Below are 17,270 nucleotides of genomic sequence, written 5' to 3'. Positions count from 1 at the left end.
TTGGTCCCACTGAATAGAGGTATTAAAATTAATACAGAGTAAATTGGAGTGATACTTGGCTGAGGAGGCAGCAGCAAAGAAAGAAGTTGCTTAAGGTCAAATGGGACGTTATAGTGCAAGGAGCATTCCTATTGGTGCTATATTGCGGCTATCCTGTAACATCCGGTACATGTTGTATTTTTTTAAGTATTCTTTCTTTGCTGCTGAGGATTAAAGAAAGAGAAAAGCATAATATGATTCTCCGTGTCCTTTTAATAAAATCTGCACTTTTGTGCCAGGGGCTAGTTACACACCCAGAACAAGTTACTTAGGCATCCCGGGACAAGACAAGAATATTTCTTGAGCAACATGTAGTGTATGTATACAGTACAAAGTATTACACAAAGGCATGACAAACATGTAAACCTCTGTGTAGACTTCGTGGGAGTCTTCAGTGACACAGTGGTAACCAATGAGAATGCTGGACATATAAACACCTCTAGCTCCAGTATGTCTAGGCTAAGCTGGACAAATGGGGGGAAGGGAGCAAGAATATATATTTTTTATTTTTATTTTTTTAATAGGAAGTGTTTGTACAAAATGAGAAAAACCTAATACCTACCTAGCATATGACAGGATCTTTAAGCAATATACATGCATTTTGGGTCAGGCATTATATGAAAACCTACAACTAGTCTCTGCTTCTGCGTGTTTTAGTTGGAGACATATCTGTAAACCAGCTATTTTATTTATTTATTTATTTATTGAAGCAGCAGAGTGTACCTTTAAGAGGTATAATAAAATCGGGTGTGGTTTAATAAATTCATGTCTTTCTAGGGCTGTCTAAACACATTCACGCTTTCGGGAATTGTTATGGTTTCATGTATTTGTTACAGTGTACTCTTCTACAAATGTAACCTGTGTGAATTGTCTAAAATGAAATGTCAAACTAGTGCATTTATTTGAATAAATTATGATATGTGGGGAATTATGTCATTGGTGGGAGTGGGAAATAAGTACATTGTGTAGTATAGATAAGTGCACATTTTGCTTTTTTTTGTCATTTTCGTATACAAGTGTTTAATTTGTATTGCATTTTTTGTTTACTTTTAGCAGGTAACTTTACTGGGCAGGGGTGGGGAATTCCGGACACCTGATGCCAGTCTTAAAGTCCAGCACTCAATAATGAGTCAAAGCTTAGATGCTAGTATTCCCAAATTGCATTCTGACTCACTAAACGCCAGACCCTGAGGGAGCGAACACGGTAGTCTGCATCTGCCAAAGGTGCAGACCACATTCTTGCTCTTTAAAGGACAACTATAGGCACCCAGACCACTTCAGCTCAATGAAGCGGTCTGGGTGCCAGGTCCCCCAGGTTTTAACCCTGCAGCTGTCAGAGAAACGGCTATGTTTACACTAGGATTAATCCAGCCTCTAGTGGCTGTCTCACTGACAGCCGCTAAAGGCGCTTCCGCGCTTCTCACTGTGAAAATCATATGGCGTCAACGGCAACATACGCCCAGCAAGACAATCTGGCAAGCTTTAATGTGTAAAAACTGAAATGGGCAAGCTCTTTATTTGACCCTGTAACTTTCCAAAACACCATAAAACTTGTACATGGGGGCCTCGTTGTACCTGTGGGACATCACAGCATACAGATATGTGTGTTATATTGCACTAAAAGCTAACAGTATTATAACATTCACAGTTAAAATGTCATGCAAAAGCTGGAAAATAAAAATTTCTTAATTTCTCACACTTTTTGTTTTAGATTTTATTTGTATTAAATTGTGTTCCATATATAAAAAATTGAAGTGAAATTAAAGCCCAGTTTCTTGTGAATAAATTTATATACAATAAGTCTCGGTGCACTTAATATGAATAAATTAGGATTAAACAGGCATATAGGTAAATTCCAGGTTTTGTTTTTGTCAGAACTTGTACAATTGCCTCAATCCTTAATGGAACACAAACCTGTATTCCTGACCCTTTAGTGTTAAAACCACAATCTGCCCTCTCTTGCCTCTTTAAATATAGAAATATCTTACTTGTATTGCAACCTACTGCGGCTGGCTCCACCCCTCATCTGCTTGGCTGACATCAGAAGTGGTGTTCTGAGCCAAACACAATGTTTTCACATAGGAAAAGATTAAATTGGGTGAGCTTGTCAAGGAGGCAGATCCAGTACAAGCTAAACAAAGCTCTGGCCAATCAGCATCTTCTCATAAAGATACATTGAATCAATGCATCTCTATGAGGTAAGTCCAGTGTCTTCATGCAGAGGGTGGAGACACTGAATGGCAATGCTGCACACTATGCAACACCACCCCCAGGGAGCACCTCTAGCAGCCATCTGAGGAGTGGCCAGTGGAGGTTTCCCTAGGTTGTAATGTAAACACTGCTTTTTCTCTGAAAAAATGGTGTTTACTGCAAAAATTCTGAAGGAACTTATTCTACTCACCAGAACAAATAAAATAAGCTGTAGTTTTTGAGGTGACTATAGTGTCCCTTTAAGGGGTTAATAAATGTACATTTACATTGTATATATGCAGATTATATTTTCCTTCCAGATTAGAGGCAGTGCACAACAACTGGGATTTCCACTAATTTGGAGCAGAAAGGCAGGCAGGCAGGCAACCAAACATTTAACTCTTCAGACTCCTCTCCAGACTCCTCCTGCTACAAGTATAATACCACACAGAATCCCCCAAACACCCAGTTCTCTGCCTGCCTTTGGCAGGGTAGGATGTGGCAACCTACAGGATAAGGTGAGCCGGCAGGACCGATGAGGAGTCTCCCACCTCACAAGACTTTCAGGGGCCAACACTGTCCAATTTTGGGGTGGAGAGAAAGCCGGGCGCTGGTGTGCCACTGTTCTTTATGCCTGCAATCGTCCGAGCCAGGAGCCTGAAATGGCGAAGGTGCGCGTTGCGCATGTGCTGGGTGGTCCTGGAGATGAATGCATTGCACAGGTTGCGCGAAATTTAAAATTATTTTTTACAAATTTTAAAACCTTTTCTTCGCGATCCAGGACCTGGGAACCATATAAAACCCAGCAGCAACTATGTGCTTGCCAGGTGCTCGTGGTTCCATTTCAGTGTGCTCTCACCTGCCCTCCAGCACACTCAGAGGCCATTAAGGTTCTTCTTCTAGTTTTGTCCTTTATGTCTCTTGCCTGATTTATTTTATTTTTTACGGTTGCTGTTTTTTTTCCTCCAGTATGTCTAACTTAGAGCAAACAGGTAAACCTGGAGAAAAAAGGAAATGCCTAGCTAAAATGCTAAGAGACTGCAGATGAAGCAAAAAAGGTGTATGTTTCATCCTTCATGACATGGTTCTAGAATAGCCTGCAGCAAACGTTTGTTGACATAAAGGAAGCCACTCTACTATCTGCACAGTTTGCTGTTCAACCAGACACTAAACAGGACACGTTTGGAGATTCCGGAAATAAACTCTGAATCCTTTTTTGTTGAATATTCTTCCGAAGAGTCCAGTGCTTTCTCTGACGAATATTGCTTTCGAGAACAGTATCTGCATAAACTTATAAAAGAAGTCTTTAGCCTCATGGATTTAAAATAATCTCCTTCAGGAACAGAGAAAACTTAAGTCTTTTCCTATTCACCCATCTGTACATCATGTGATTTCTTAGGGAATGGAAATTTCCTACATGAAAAGCATTTATATCCAAGCATTTCAAAACCATTTTTTTAGTTAAAGAAGCGTTCAGCAAAAATGATGGGATTTCAGAAAAAAGACACGCAGTATGGCTCAGAAGCTGGTCCACTGATTCTGCTTCTAAGAATTTTTGTCTGATCTTTCCTTTAAACAAGCTAAACTGTTTGGTCCCTGGTACTGGGACTGGCCTGGTTGCACTCAGATACATATTGCTTGGGATCGAGTTCAGTTCCACATCTCTACTGCCATTTTAGTAGGTGGCAGACTTCTGTTATTCGATTTGGTATGGCAGAAGACTACTGCAGACAGCTAGGTCCTTTTTAGTCGTTCAAAACGGTTACAGGATAGAGTTTCTCGGCATTCCTACAAGCAATTCCGCATGGAAAATATTTTCTCTGCCGCTCACGTATTCGACCAGGTTCATGGCTATGTTCCATCGATTTGCAAGATGCATATTTACACATATCTATAGCAGCAGACAGCAGAAGATTTTTAAGATTTGCCATAAAAGATCAGGATCAACTGCTGCATTTCCAATTCAGGGCTTTGCTCATTGGCTTTTCTTCGGCTCCAAGAGGTTTTTCCATGGTACTCCTTGTCATCACATCAGAAATGGGAAAAAGAGGTCTCAACATTGTACTGTATTTAGAAGACTGGGTGCTCATAGCCTCTTCAGAGAAGCAACTTCAAAAGGACTTCTATAACTTTCCAAAATCATGATTGGATTATAAACAAAGAGAAATTGGAACAAATTCCATCATGTTCTATCCATTTTTGGGACTCATTTTAGACTCCGTTCTAATGAAGATTTTTCTTCCAGAGGACAAGATAAACAAAATCGGGGGCGGGGCCGGACTGACATGGCGGACGGTCGCACATTGCAGGAGCTCCCTACCAATCTAACCTCCCAAGCGACTACCAGGGACTCCTGCCACACACTAAGTGACCCAAACATGGTTCCACCTGCCGTAGATGAAGGCAGGAGGGTTCCGACGCGGACTACCGGAATGCCGACCACCGAAGTCCGGGTGCGGCCTAGCGGGGGCCTGGGGCGGGGGAGGCGGCCGACCTCCCGTCCCTGGTCTCCCCTGCCGCCGAGATCACTCGAGGCTCTGCAACCCCCCCACCGGACCGGGGGGGGATATCCCGGTCCAACATACAGACCCAGAGACTAGCCACGATCTACACACTGGCGACTTCCAGAATCGAAACGCTAGAGAAGCAGTGCAGGGCACGTGGACGCTCGGCAAAGAAGAGGCTGAAACGGGATTCGAGGCCAGGCTGGAGGGATACTTTCAGGAACTCTGGCGCAAACTGGAGATACTGATTAACCGCCCGGCCCAAACCAACGTGCCAGCCCGACTCACGACATAGTAACAAGCAACCTACTATAAGACAAGCCCCAGTATACCAGAGGGGTAAAACAAGCCTGAATAAGGCGACATCCCAGCCTTGGACCAAGCAACGAAGCCCGATCCCCAAACACCCAGCCGCGTCCAGAGACCTGCCTAAGAGCCCAAAACTACACACGCAGCGGCAGGGATGCGGTACTAAACTGCCACGATATACCACCCACCGGAGGCCATCATAGTAGGCCGCCCACAATGCCTTCCCAGGTTGAAGGCCGCAGGGAGTGACACTCCAAAGCACCAACCACACCGCCGGAGGCCTGCCCGCCGCTGTCGGCGGCTGAACATCCTGGCCTCACATGGCGCCCGACCACGGGTCGACCCGGCCTCTATGAGCAACCGAGTCGGTGGATCACAGGTGCAGGCCTTCATGGAGACCTGGGGCCGGAGGGCGACTACCATCAACCCACGCCATGCCGCAGCCTTGAGGATCTCCCAAGACGAAGGTGCTATCTACCCCATACTACGGGACCGCGCTGGGGCCCTACCTACTAGCGGTATAGGCTAAACCAGCCTCACGGACTGATAGTCCAGTTCATCAAACGCTCTACCAAAGACTTTTGGGGACCGGGCCAGATTGACAGGCACGAACTCCTCTTACTGGACTTCCACCATACTTCCCACACGGCTTAATGATGTCGTCCAATGGTGGCATTTAGTCAACATATGATATAACCATGAACCGTGCCCTACACCTAACTACCAGCCTACGCTGACAACCTACTGTTTTTCTATTTCTCTGTTTTATCGTTTGTGCCAACCACTTGATTTGTTTTTATGTTAATGGTCAGGCCTAGCTAACAGAGTACTCAGGTTTAAAGATATTCGACAATTGTTTAAGCGACAATTGTTTAAGCGACACCTGTTTAAGCGACACCTGTTTAAGCGACAATTGTTTAAGCGACACCTGTTTAAGCGACACCTGTTTAAGCGACACCTGTTTAAGCGACACCTGTTTAAGCGACACCTGTTTAAGCGACACCTGTTTAAGCGACACCTGTTTAAGCGACACCTGTTTAAGCGACACCTGTTTAAGCGACAAACGTTTAAGCGACACCTGTTTAAGCGACAAACGTTTAAGCGACAAACGTTTAAGCGACAAACGTTTAAGCGACAAACGTTTAAGCGACAAACGTTTAAGCGACAAACGTTTAAGCGACAAACGTTTAAGCGACAAACGTTTAAGCGACAAACGTTTAAGCGACAAACGTTTAAGCGACAAACGTTTAAGCGACAAACGTTTAAGCGACAAACGTTTAAGCGACAAACGTTTAAGCGACAAACGTTTAAGCGACAAACGTTTAAGCGACAAACGTTTAAGCGACAAACGTTTAAGCGACAAACGTTTAAGCGACAAACGTTTAAGCGACAAACGTTTAAGCGACAAACGTTTAAGCGACAAACGTTAAAGTGACAAACTAAACGACTGAAATACTCACTATTACTGACTAGCCTGGACCCAGCCTGACTCTGCTAATATTATTTTCTGTTTGCTGACATGTCGGCGCTAAACCTTAACATATAAAAAAGAGGTACGACTACTGAGGAAATGTTAGCTACCAATGTTATTGAACCCTATACTGTATTTTAAATGCACATTTCCCTCTCTCTATTCTGTATCCCAACTACCATACATCAATAAAATACAGATTGACAAAAAAAAAAAAAAAGATAAACAAAATCAAAGAACCATTATTACCTTGCAAAAGAAGACGTTTTGCACTATAATAGAAGCAATGAGACTTCTGGGTTTGTTCACTGCCACAATTCCAGCCGTAAACTGTGCCAAGGCATGTATGAGACCATTACAGAAATACATTCTCTCTTCCTGAGACAGGAAAATGACCTCCCTAGACCATTCCATGAATCTTAACTCCTCAGCTCTTCAAAGCTTCTATTGGTGGATGACATCTCATTTCCTTTCAGTAGGTCTATCTTTCCAATTAAATGTTTTGTTTTAGTAACAGACGCATCAAGTATGGGTTGGGATGGAATTAAAGGTGTCAAGAGGCACTTGGAATCTTAAAGATGCAAGGAAGTCTTCAAACTTCAGGGAACTGAAAGCCATCTGGCTGGCTCTTCTCTCCTTCAAAAGACATCTGGTGGGTCATCACACACAGATAAGGTTGGACAATTCAGCTGAAGTTGCTTTTGTAAACCGACAAGGGGGGACACGTTCAGTTCTTCTGGAACAGTTATGCACCAACATAATGCCTTGGTCGGAGCTACACCTGTTGTCAATATCTGCCATTCATGTAAAGGGAGAAAGGAACAATCTTGCAGACGCAGGTTCAGCTGGAACCGTCTGAAACAGGGAGATTGGTCTCTTTCTCCACAATTTTTTTTTAGCAGGGAATCGTGGCAAAGTTCGGAATTCCAGTGAAAGATCGCATGGCTTTAAGGGAAAACAAGAAGACGGAAAGATTTGCGTCCATCAATTCGACAGGCAAGCCCGACTTCCTGGATGCTATGTCAGTTCAGTGGGATTTTCCACTGGCATATATCCTCATCCCCTGTATTCTGCAAAAAATCATCAGGGACAGATCAAAGATGATAGCAAATCTCCCTTTCTGGCCTTGAACAAGTTGGTTTTCCATCCTGTTGCACTTACCCAACAATGTGTTTTGGAAGCTTCCTATGTCGGAAAGAATTCTGGAACATAATCAGGTTCTTTTGAAAACCCTTCAGATCTTCCGATTAATGGCCTGGTGTCTGAATGCCAGATCCTTAGTCCTGAAGTAGTGGATATCCTGTTAGCAACTAAAAAAGACTCCACTTTGACAATTTATTCTAGAATTTGGAAGAAATTCTGCTCATGGATTTTCATCCTCTTTTTGCATCGGTGCTCAGATTTTAAAGTTCCTACAACTAGTGTTCGTTAAAGGTCTTCATCCTGCTACTCTTAAAGTCCAAATCTCAGCTATTAGTTTTTTTAGTATTCCATACTCGGCTTGGAATACTCTAATCAATCTCCAGATTTTTTAGAGCAGTTTCTAGACTCCTGCCTACCATCAGGGAATTAGTTCCCCCATGGAATTTAAATATTGTCCTGGCGGCTTTGTGTGAACCCTTGGATTCTGTCAGTCTGAAGATTGGTACTTTGAAAACCGTGTTTTTGGTTGCGGTGACTTCTGCAAAACATCTGGGTGAACTTTAGGTTTTTTGCCTATTCTCATCCGGGTTTTTCATCTGGATAAAGTGGTCCTGAAACTTCATCCCTCTCTTCTTTCTAAAGTGGCCACTTCAGCTGATATAAATCAGGAAAATGTACTCCCCTATTATTTTGCCAGAACCCACAGAATGCTGCTGAACGTAAATTTCATTGCCTGGAAGGTAAATGCTGTCTGCCGTTTTACCTGGAGAAATGTAATTAACTCTGGAAATTTTACAGATTGTTCATCCTTTTCCAGGGAAAAATATAAGGGTCTTATAGCATCTAAAAGCTCCTTGGCAAGATGGATAAAGGAATCTATTGTACTGTCATACAGTTCTTTTCAAATGCCTTATCCTCTGAATTTAAGGGCTCCATTCTACCAGAGCTATTGTATGAAAGGGTTAATCGACTTCTCTTTAACTCCCTCAGTTCTCGAATCTCCGGTCACCAAATCAATTGATGGAGCTCTTGTTAGCAATAAAGACACAGACTCGAAAGTGCTTAACAAAAAGTCTTGGTCCATCAATTGATTTGGTGCATCAATTGATTTGGTGACCAGAGATTCGAGAACTGAGGGAGTTAAAGAGAAGTCGATTAACCCTTTCACCGTAAATGTCTTTTTCCTTCGGATTAGAGGCCGTGCATGTATTTCCCAGCCGATTTGTTAAAATTATTTTTGCAGTTATTTGGCTTTTGTATTTTACGGGTGTTTGGGGGATATTGTGTGGTATTACACCTATAGGAGGAGGAGTTTGAGGAGGAGTATGAAGAGTTAAAAGTTTGGTTGCCTGCATGCCTGACTTTCCGATCCAGATTAGAGGAAATCCCAGTTGTTGTGCACTGCCTCTAATCCTAAGGAAAAAGATATTTATGGTAAGTAAAATTTGAATTTTATTAGTGCTACAACATTTTTACCTTATCTTTTTTCTTCCTTATAGTGAGTCACCATGATTTAGATTTGTTTTGCACTATATACAGTTTTAATTTTAAGTATGTTTTGAGCATTGTTAAGTTCTGTCTGTGCAGTGTTAGTTTGCTGGAACACTGCATCTTTAGTAGTCAGAATTGTGTAATTATCTAAAATAGGACTTGAGTGAATTTGTTTGACAACTGTATTTCCTGGAAGTAGATGAATACCGGTATTTATTTTCTATAATTCTCAGGGTACTTGCTAGCTAAAGACATTTTTCGGGACTTTAGTCATTTCCTAAAATGATTGGCCTTGCAGATTTCCCTCTGCTGTGTATTTTGGGCACCCTGTGGGAGGACACTTTTGCTGTAATTATAATGATGTGCGCTGCCATTTAGATTTCTGGCTGTGAGTGTTTTCACTCATATATTATGTAAGTGGGTAGGTTCCTAGCTTTCTTAATGATACTAAAATGTGATTAATTTATATTTTATAACACACCATGGGCATATATTTCTATTTTTGCATTTATTTGTTAATAGGGGTGTTTATCTCTGTGTAACGAGGCCTAGCCAACACTATTTTGTGGATGCTTGTTAAAGTAACCAGGAACATACCTATGCTTTAATGATAAATGGATATCCTACTTTTGTCATTATTCCAGTTTTGGTGACATACCTGGTTTTGCATGCCAGATATCCCTAGATGAGAACCAGAAAACTAAAAAGGATAAAAGGATAACTTTTAACTTTTATTTCTGAACCCCTTGAAAGCAAATTGCAAATTCCATTATATCATATGTGGCATATTATTTAAAATTGAAGGGTTTAAAGGAACACTATAATCACTCAGACCACTTCATTCACTTTATCTTAATGAATTGGTCATGAGTGCAGTGTCCCTGTACTTTTAACCCTACAATGTAAAACATTGTAGTTTAAAAAAAAACAAAAAAAACTGCAGTGTTTCAATTGCAGGGTTAAGTCCACCTCTAGGCACTTACGCTGCACTAACTGAGTAAAACGCAGTCACATGACATGTACGCCCCATAGGAAAGCATTAATTCTGCTTTATCCTATGTTGAAGTTTGAATTTGTGTATGTTAACCCTTTGCGACTGCTGCTATACAGGGCTGAAACCACCACTTGTGCACTTCATGTTGTCACAAAACTTACTAGGAGTGAGGTATTTGAGAAATTGTGTTGTTGAGGTTCCCCAAGACAACTGATTGTGGAGACAACTGTTCTCTTGATTACTAGGCATGTGCATGGGCAAAAAATTTGGTTCGGTTCGGAATTTCGGGTAAGAAAAAAAATTCAGCAATTTGGTTCGGTTCAGCACTTCCGAATTTTGACACTTCGGAATTCGGAACATCTGTCGGGCTCCCTAACCCTATTCCTGCCCCTAACCCTAATCCTACCCCTAACCCTGTCATCATTCACGTAATTTTCCCTCCCTCTCTTGTTTTGCCACTTTTAAGAAATTCAAAGCACTTTGGCAATTCAGTTCGGCATTTCCGAAATTCGGCAATTCGGAAGCATCCGAATGTCCGAATTGACCGAAATTTGTCTAAATTCGTATTCGGAACGAAATGTCTATTGATTACTATGGTCATCATGTGTAGCAAGCACAAGAGACCACCATTAATAACCAAACACCCCACAATCGGCGGGAATAGATACTTTAACTTAAAAAATTCCAAGAACAGGTATATGTTATCCAGATCTAGTTCTTTAGAATTGGCAAACCAAAATGTATTCGCTTGTCAATGTAAATATAACTGGTTTGTTGTGAATTCTATATTTTCCTAATTCCGCCCCACAAAGTTCAAGGTAGCGCAGTTTCTCTTCTTTGAAAGCCTTATTGTTTGCAAGTGATAGAAGCCTCTTCTGTTAAAGGAAACATCACAGTTATTCAATTGAAGGACTGTAACATTATCAGTGGTAATTTAGGATTCATAGAAAATCAATGTGTAGGCTGACTACCAAGTGAAACAATAGGATGCACTTTTATCAGTTCCACAGAACATTTCATTATCAAAATATTTCTGCCTTTTCAAAGCTGAACACTTTTTAGATTGGAGACTACAATCTGAAAATATTGTTTCATATTAAGCAATGGTCTGAGTTAAAGCCAAATTCCTATTTTAGAAAACTATTGAATTACTTTCACAATTGAGTGGGGCCTGGAGAAAAATGTTGATATTGCATTGTAGATTTAAATATATATGACAAAGTAGTTTTATTTATTTATTTGTTTATTTTTTGTTAAAGCCTTCTTCTCGAAATGCAACAACGGGACTACCTGGAACATTTAGTGGATCATCTTCTAGGAGAGGCAGTGGAGATGCAAGTAGCTTGGTCGATCCAGATGCTTCACTCAGTGAGCTACGGGTAAGATAATTCACAATTATCAACTGTATTGCCTGAGGGTAAAATTATTTTCACTTTTTAAAATTCTGCATTGACTTTTTCCCAACTATCTATTTTATTTTATTAAACACTTGTTTAATATACCGTGTGGAAAAACCCAAAAGCATAAAGAGAAACGGTTTATATAAAAAGAATGAACCTGAAAAAAGTCTGTACAGTGTGCTAAATTTACCTTAAAACCTTAATATTGGAAGGCCTGAGATGTTTAATAGTTGGTTTCAGTCTACCTTTTTTATGTTTTGTTGCAGTTTCTAAAATATTTAAAATTATAGACCATGTTTATCCTCCACAAATTCATGTAAAGCGTTATATTATTTTTGTAGATATTGGACATGATGAGGAAAAGGGAAAATATATATATATATATATATATATATATATATATATATATATATATATATTTAAATTTTCTAGATTGTCTTTTTAAAGGAAATCATTTTACTTATATTGTTTCCTTCTCAAAATAATCATTAAGGATATAATGCTCTAACAATTTGGACTCTAAAACTGTTGAGATAACATATAAATAATCTAATTGTCAGATGATTAAGATCCAAAGTAGAAGTAGTAATGGCAGATCTATAGGTATATAATCTTATTTTTATTTATTTTTTGCTTGTGATAAATCTTCCCCCATTTTTCTGTTAATAAAATTAAGTTTATGATAGTTCATTTTCATAGATACAGATTATTTTGTATTGCAGCATGTTTTTTTCTTTTATCTTGGAACATAAATAAGTGCTCATAATTTTAGTCTTGTTAATTATTTTATTCACTGGATGTAAAACAGTTTTTTCCAAAAATTTTTTACTTACTTTTATAACTTTTTATTCAGCTTTGTTTACACAATCTATGTGTTTCCTGAGCTTTAAATATAAAGACATTTTAACATTTGATAGGCAATGAATCGCTCTATCTCCTACAGGATATCTATGATCTTAAGGACCAGATTCAAGATGTAGAAGGGAGATACATGCAGGGACTAAAGGAACTAAAGGTATCAGGGTCCCTGTCCTTTTCACTTCCCATTCCCAAGCATGCTTTCTGGAGTGCTAGAACGGAGTGATCATTTTCCAGCTCCCTAACTGACTGCTCGGAGCCTGACTAACATTGTATGAAATGAGTGACTTAAAGCATGCGCTTAATGTGTGAAAGTGTGCATATTTGTACGCAATCTTTACTATAATATGTCCTTGCTTTACTAAAATAAAAAAAACATAAACCATGAAATTGTATTTAAATTGTATTCAGCTTAACCCCTTAAGGACACATGACATGTCTGACACGTCATAATTCCCTTTTATTCCAGAAGTTTGGTCCTTAAGGGGTTAAAGCTGAAGCATATAAAAAAAAAGCAGAACTCTCCCCTCCTCCCCTTTTCTTTTTCTTATCATATGTGTGGGTGTGGGGGGAGGCAGTTTTTTTTTTGTTTTTTTTTTGTTTTTTTTTACAGTCTAGAATGCCTTTGTAACATAGTTATGCAGCCTTGCAGTTCAGAGTACAACAATTTTTTTTTTTTTTAATTCCTTATTCACTGCTTATGAGTTTTCACTGCAGTTTGTTGCTCACCATGGCAGGTTGCCACACATTTTGCTTAGGCCCTCAGAATGGTTAACAAATCTGGAACCATTCAATCTTGCCGGTGTTTCTGTGAAGTTGTTTGGTCTCTTTCCTGGAAGAGAGTGGGCCAGAAACATTTTTGTTAAATGCTTAGTTAAGTTTAGTTACACACACATTGCTCTGTGTGTAATGGCATATTTCTTAGTTTTCAGAATGCAGCTATAGAGCCAAATACACACTTGAGGATTGACTGTCAATTTTTAGTATTCACAGCAACAATATGATCATGAAGATTGATTGAAGTATTATTGATTTTAGTAGCTTGTATACAGTTTTCTAATCCTAAAGGCATGAACGTAAGTTAATAGCGATGTCCTGTAAAATTTGGTAGAGGTCCTCCGTAAACAAGGTAATATATCATTTGCTTTTTTCACGATGTCTGATGCTTAACTAATGGGAGGACAGCTGAAACTGGAGGGCAATAGATCTCTGCAACTTTATAATTTACTTAGTTGCTCAAATGCTTGCGTGGTGCAGAGTCCTTGTCTATAATAAGGACATATTGTTTTATTTGAACACATTTTGCAACAAAATCTTAGCTTTTGCCAAGATTAATTTAGACTTTAAACTATTGACAGATATGTTTTTGCAATGTTCCAATCTGCCTATTTCAAAAGATATATATATATTTTATTTTGTAGAAGAGTATATGTCCATGAATACTCAGTTTGATGTTTATCAATTTTATAATTATTCTTACTGTCGTGGCCTAAATATCCGTTACTTTATAATTTTAAACTACGAACATGATATACTGTTAGATGTTTTGGAGAATTGGCGTATATAAGTTAAAACTATAAAAACAATGGAAACAAGAATGAGTTGTGACAATACAAGGCCCTAACCATCCTAACTTGATTTTTAAGATATGAAGTATAAGTAAAAGACATTCGAATACATTAGGTGCGATGAAAGACCCAAAAATTCACCTGCATCTTACCAGGAATACGGCTCTTTGCTTTTGAAAAAGGCGCTGTTTGTGCGCCGAAACGTGTGTCGAGCACACGCTGTCGTTTTTTTATTTTCATTTGGGCAGCGTTTGAATGCAGGGTACTTACCCATAACAGTATCTGACTAGTTCCAACTATCCGGCAGAGGTTGTCTTGTCCGATATTGATTCACAACTGCTATCCATCTGTCCCTCATTGGCCATCTCCACATATAACACTACCCTTAGTCATACTTTTCCTCTATCATTAGCTCATGCTCCCGCAATCCAAGGCGTCTCTTTCACATCTTTAAATCTCTTCTTCGCCCTGCTGTGGCCACCTCCCCCCCCCCCCCATATAACCTTACAACCGATAGCTTTGCATGCTAATTTACCGACAAGATTGAACAGCTAAGGAAAGAATTCTACCCACCTTGCCGTTCTTTCTCAACTACACATAGATCATGCCTTTCCCGCCCTTCAGACTTTCTCACAGGCTACTGAACAAGAGGTGGCTGTGCTTCTCCTTTATTCTCGCCCCACCGATTGCACACTCTATCCTGTCCCATCTCACCTTATCAGATCTCTCTCCCCTTGTCTTGTGCCTTCCTTAGCACACATCTTCAACTGCTTTCTCTCTTCTGGCATTGTCCCTGCTGACTGTAAACATGCCACTGTAGTACCAATTATAAAAAAAACATCTCTTGACCTGTCCTCCCCCTCTAACTATCGTCCCATATCCCTGCTCCTTTTTTCCTAAAAGCTTCTGGAAAGACTTGTTTGTACCTGTATGTCCCACTTCCTCAATTCCAACTCTCTCCTTGACCCACTTTAATCTGGCTTCCGCCCTCTCCACTCTACTGAGACAGCTCTTATCAAAGTTACTAACGACCTAATCACAGCTAAATCCAAAGGCCACTACTACATACTAATTCTTCTTGATCTTTCTGCTGCCTTTGACACTGTTGATCATGCTCTCGTTCTTTAAAATCTTCAATCACCCAGTCTCTGTGACTCTGTCCTCTCGTGGTTTTCTTCTTATCTCTCCCAACGCTCATTCAGTGTCTCCTTTTCTAATGATACCTCCTTCCCCCCACGTCCTATGTCGGTTGGAGTCCCCCAAGGCAAGCTCGCTGCCTTGGTGTCATACTTGATTCTGGCCTCACCTTTGAGCCTCATGTCCAGTATGTTGCCAAATCCTGTAGATTCCATCTTAAAAACATAGCCCGCATCCGCCCCTTTCTTACGTAAGACGCTATCAAGGAGCTTGTCCATGCTATAGTAATTTCCCTCATGGATTATTGTAACCCTCTCCTAATGGGTCTTCCTAAAAGCTGTATTGCCCCACTAAGGTCTGTAATGAATGCTGCCGCCAGGCTGATTTTCCTCTCTAGTCGGTCCTCTCACATCTCACCCCACTGTCAGTCCTTACATTGGCTTCCTGTATCTTGTAAAAGTGCTTTATACCTATAAAGCACTGAACAATTCTAGCCCCTCTTATAGCTCTTCACAGATCCATAGGTATGCCCCTTCTCGGCCTCTCCGCTCTGCCCGTGACCTTCTCCTGTCCGTTGCTCGCACCCGTATGGCCGACTCATGCTTACAGGACTTCTTGCGGGCGGCTCCCTTCCTATGGAATAGCCTGCCTACCGCCATCAGACTCTCCCCTAGTCTTGCATCTTTTAAGAAGTGCCTTAAAACCCATCTCTTTAGGAAAGCTTATGGCCTCCCAGACCAACCTCTACCTCACATACCTGTCTCTTGCTCTCTCCTAAAGGGCAGTACTCTACTCTCTCCTCCAGCTCTGCTTCACTCCCACCTTATTCGATTGCTATTTCCTGTCCTAATGTGTTTTATACCCTATGTCTTATAGACTGTAAGCTCGTTTGAGCAGGGTCCTCTTCAACCGTTTTCTTGCAATTGTCCTATTTATAGTTAAATCCCCCCTTTCATAATATTGTAAAGCGCTGCGGAATCTGTTGGCGCTATATAAATGGCAATAATAATAATAAGTGATCCCGTGTGGCTGCACGCTAGCAGGCTTTCTTGTGTTCTTTCTAAGAGAGTATTCGAACAGGGGCTGCCTCGAAGCAGCATTCAGGGCTAATACAGACTAGATCTTTAGTGGGCCTAAGAGGTGGATCTATAAGGAATTTAAAGATAGAGGATAAGCGATTTCTGTTTTATACAAAACCAACGTTATTATTTGCATATCTCTGTACTGGACTAATGTCACTCTCTCTATTCTTACATTTATATACCACCATTGGGGTGAATGATAATAGCGCTGCAGATTTCTCAGCTTTACTATAATGGACTTGGACTAATATCACTCTTTCTACTCTTAAGTCTAAATACCATAATTGGGGTAAATGATTATAATGCTGCTAGTTTCTCAGCATTACTCTAATAAACTTGGGATGCACTGCAGCTCATCCCCCCAGGTATAGAAATTTAGTAACGCTCGTCTCTAAATAAAGACTGCTGTGAATATCTACACTATTTCTATAATAGGCTGCCATCTCCCTTACAGTCAAGTTTTACATCAAAAGTGAAACTAATTATAATTCTGCTGTTAACCTCACAGTTATATCTTCAATTAACCCAAGTTACTCTGCAGATATATCAGAACCAGGGTAAATGATAATAGTGCTGCTAGTTACTCAGTTTTACTTTAAGAGATGTGGGATGCATTGCAGCACATCTCCCCAGGTTTAGAAACATTTGGCAACATTTATATCGCAATAAAGATTTGGTCCGTACTATTCTATTATAGACTGTTGCCTCCCTACAGCAAAAGTGAAACTAATTTTAATTCTGCTATTCATTTCCTAGTTAGATTTCCAATTAATCTGGGCTATTCTGCAGAATAGTTACGGTTGTTTATATGTAATTGTACTCAAACTCGCCTCACTTTTTAAATATTATTCTAACGAAGATTTACTCTCATACCCCTATTTACTCTCATAGCCCTATTCTTACTATTTAGATTGCAACATAATTTTGACATTTAGTCCACTACTCTTAATATGCCATTTAAACTACTAGGTTTGCAACATTGTTATTCATATAGATACTAGTACAAGCCTATACTGGAAATCTTTAGATTAATTCAATATCTCTAACAGCTCCCAATTTTATCTTTTTTGCACTTTCACGTTTA

At 40.1% G+C, this 17,270-nt stretch overlaps 1 protein-coding gene across 10 annotated transcripts in view; it reads left to right on the top strand.

Annotated features, from left to right (window-relative positions):
• Positions 1-17,270, top strand: part of LRRFIP2 (LRR binding FLII interacting protein 2) — a 191,614-nt gene that overhangs the window by 130,935 nt on the left and 43,409 nt on the right. For 7 of the 10 annotated variants that reach the window (XM_063452046.1, XM_063452049.1, XM_063452047.1 and 4 more), the window contains 2 exons: positions 11,401-11,520; positions 12,485-12,556. In XM_063452046.1, coding sequence (XP_063308116.1) covers positions 11,401-11,520; positions 12,485-12,556 — 192 coding nt within the window. The remainder of the gene's footprint in view (positions 1-11,400; positions 11,521-12,484; positions 12,557-17,270) is intronic. The other 3 variants (XM_063452048.1, XM_063452052.1, XM_063452055.1) reach the window with 1 other exon arrangement.

Source organism: Pelobates fuscus, chromosome 4 (genome assembly GCF_036172605.1).
Source record: "Pelobates fuscus isolate aPelFus1 chromosome 4, aPelFus1.pri, whole genome shotgun sequence".
In the NCBI taxonomy this organism is placed as follows: domain Eukaryota; kingdom Metazoa; phylum Chordata; class Amphibia; order Anura; family Pelobatidae; genus Pelobates; species Pelobates fuscus.
Note: the sequence above shows the minus strand (reverse complement) of the source record. Positions and strands in the feature narration are given on the sequence as shown.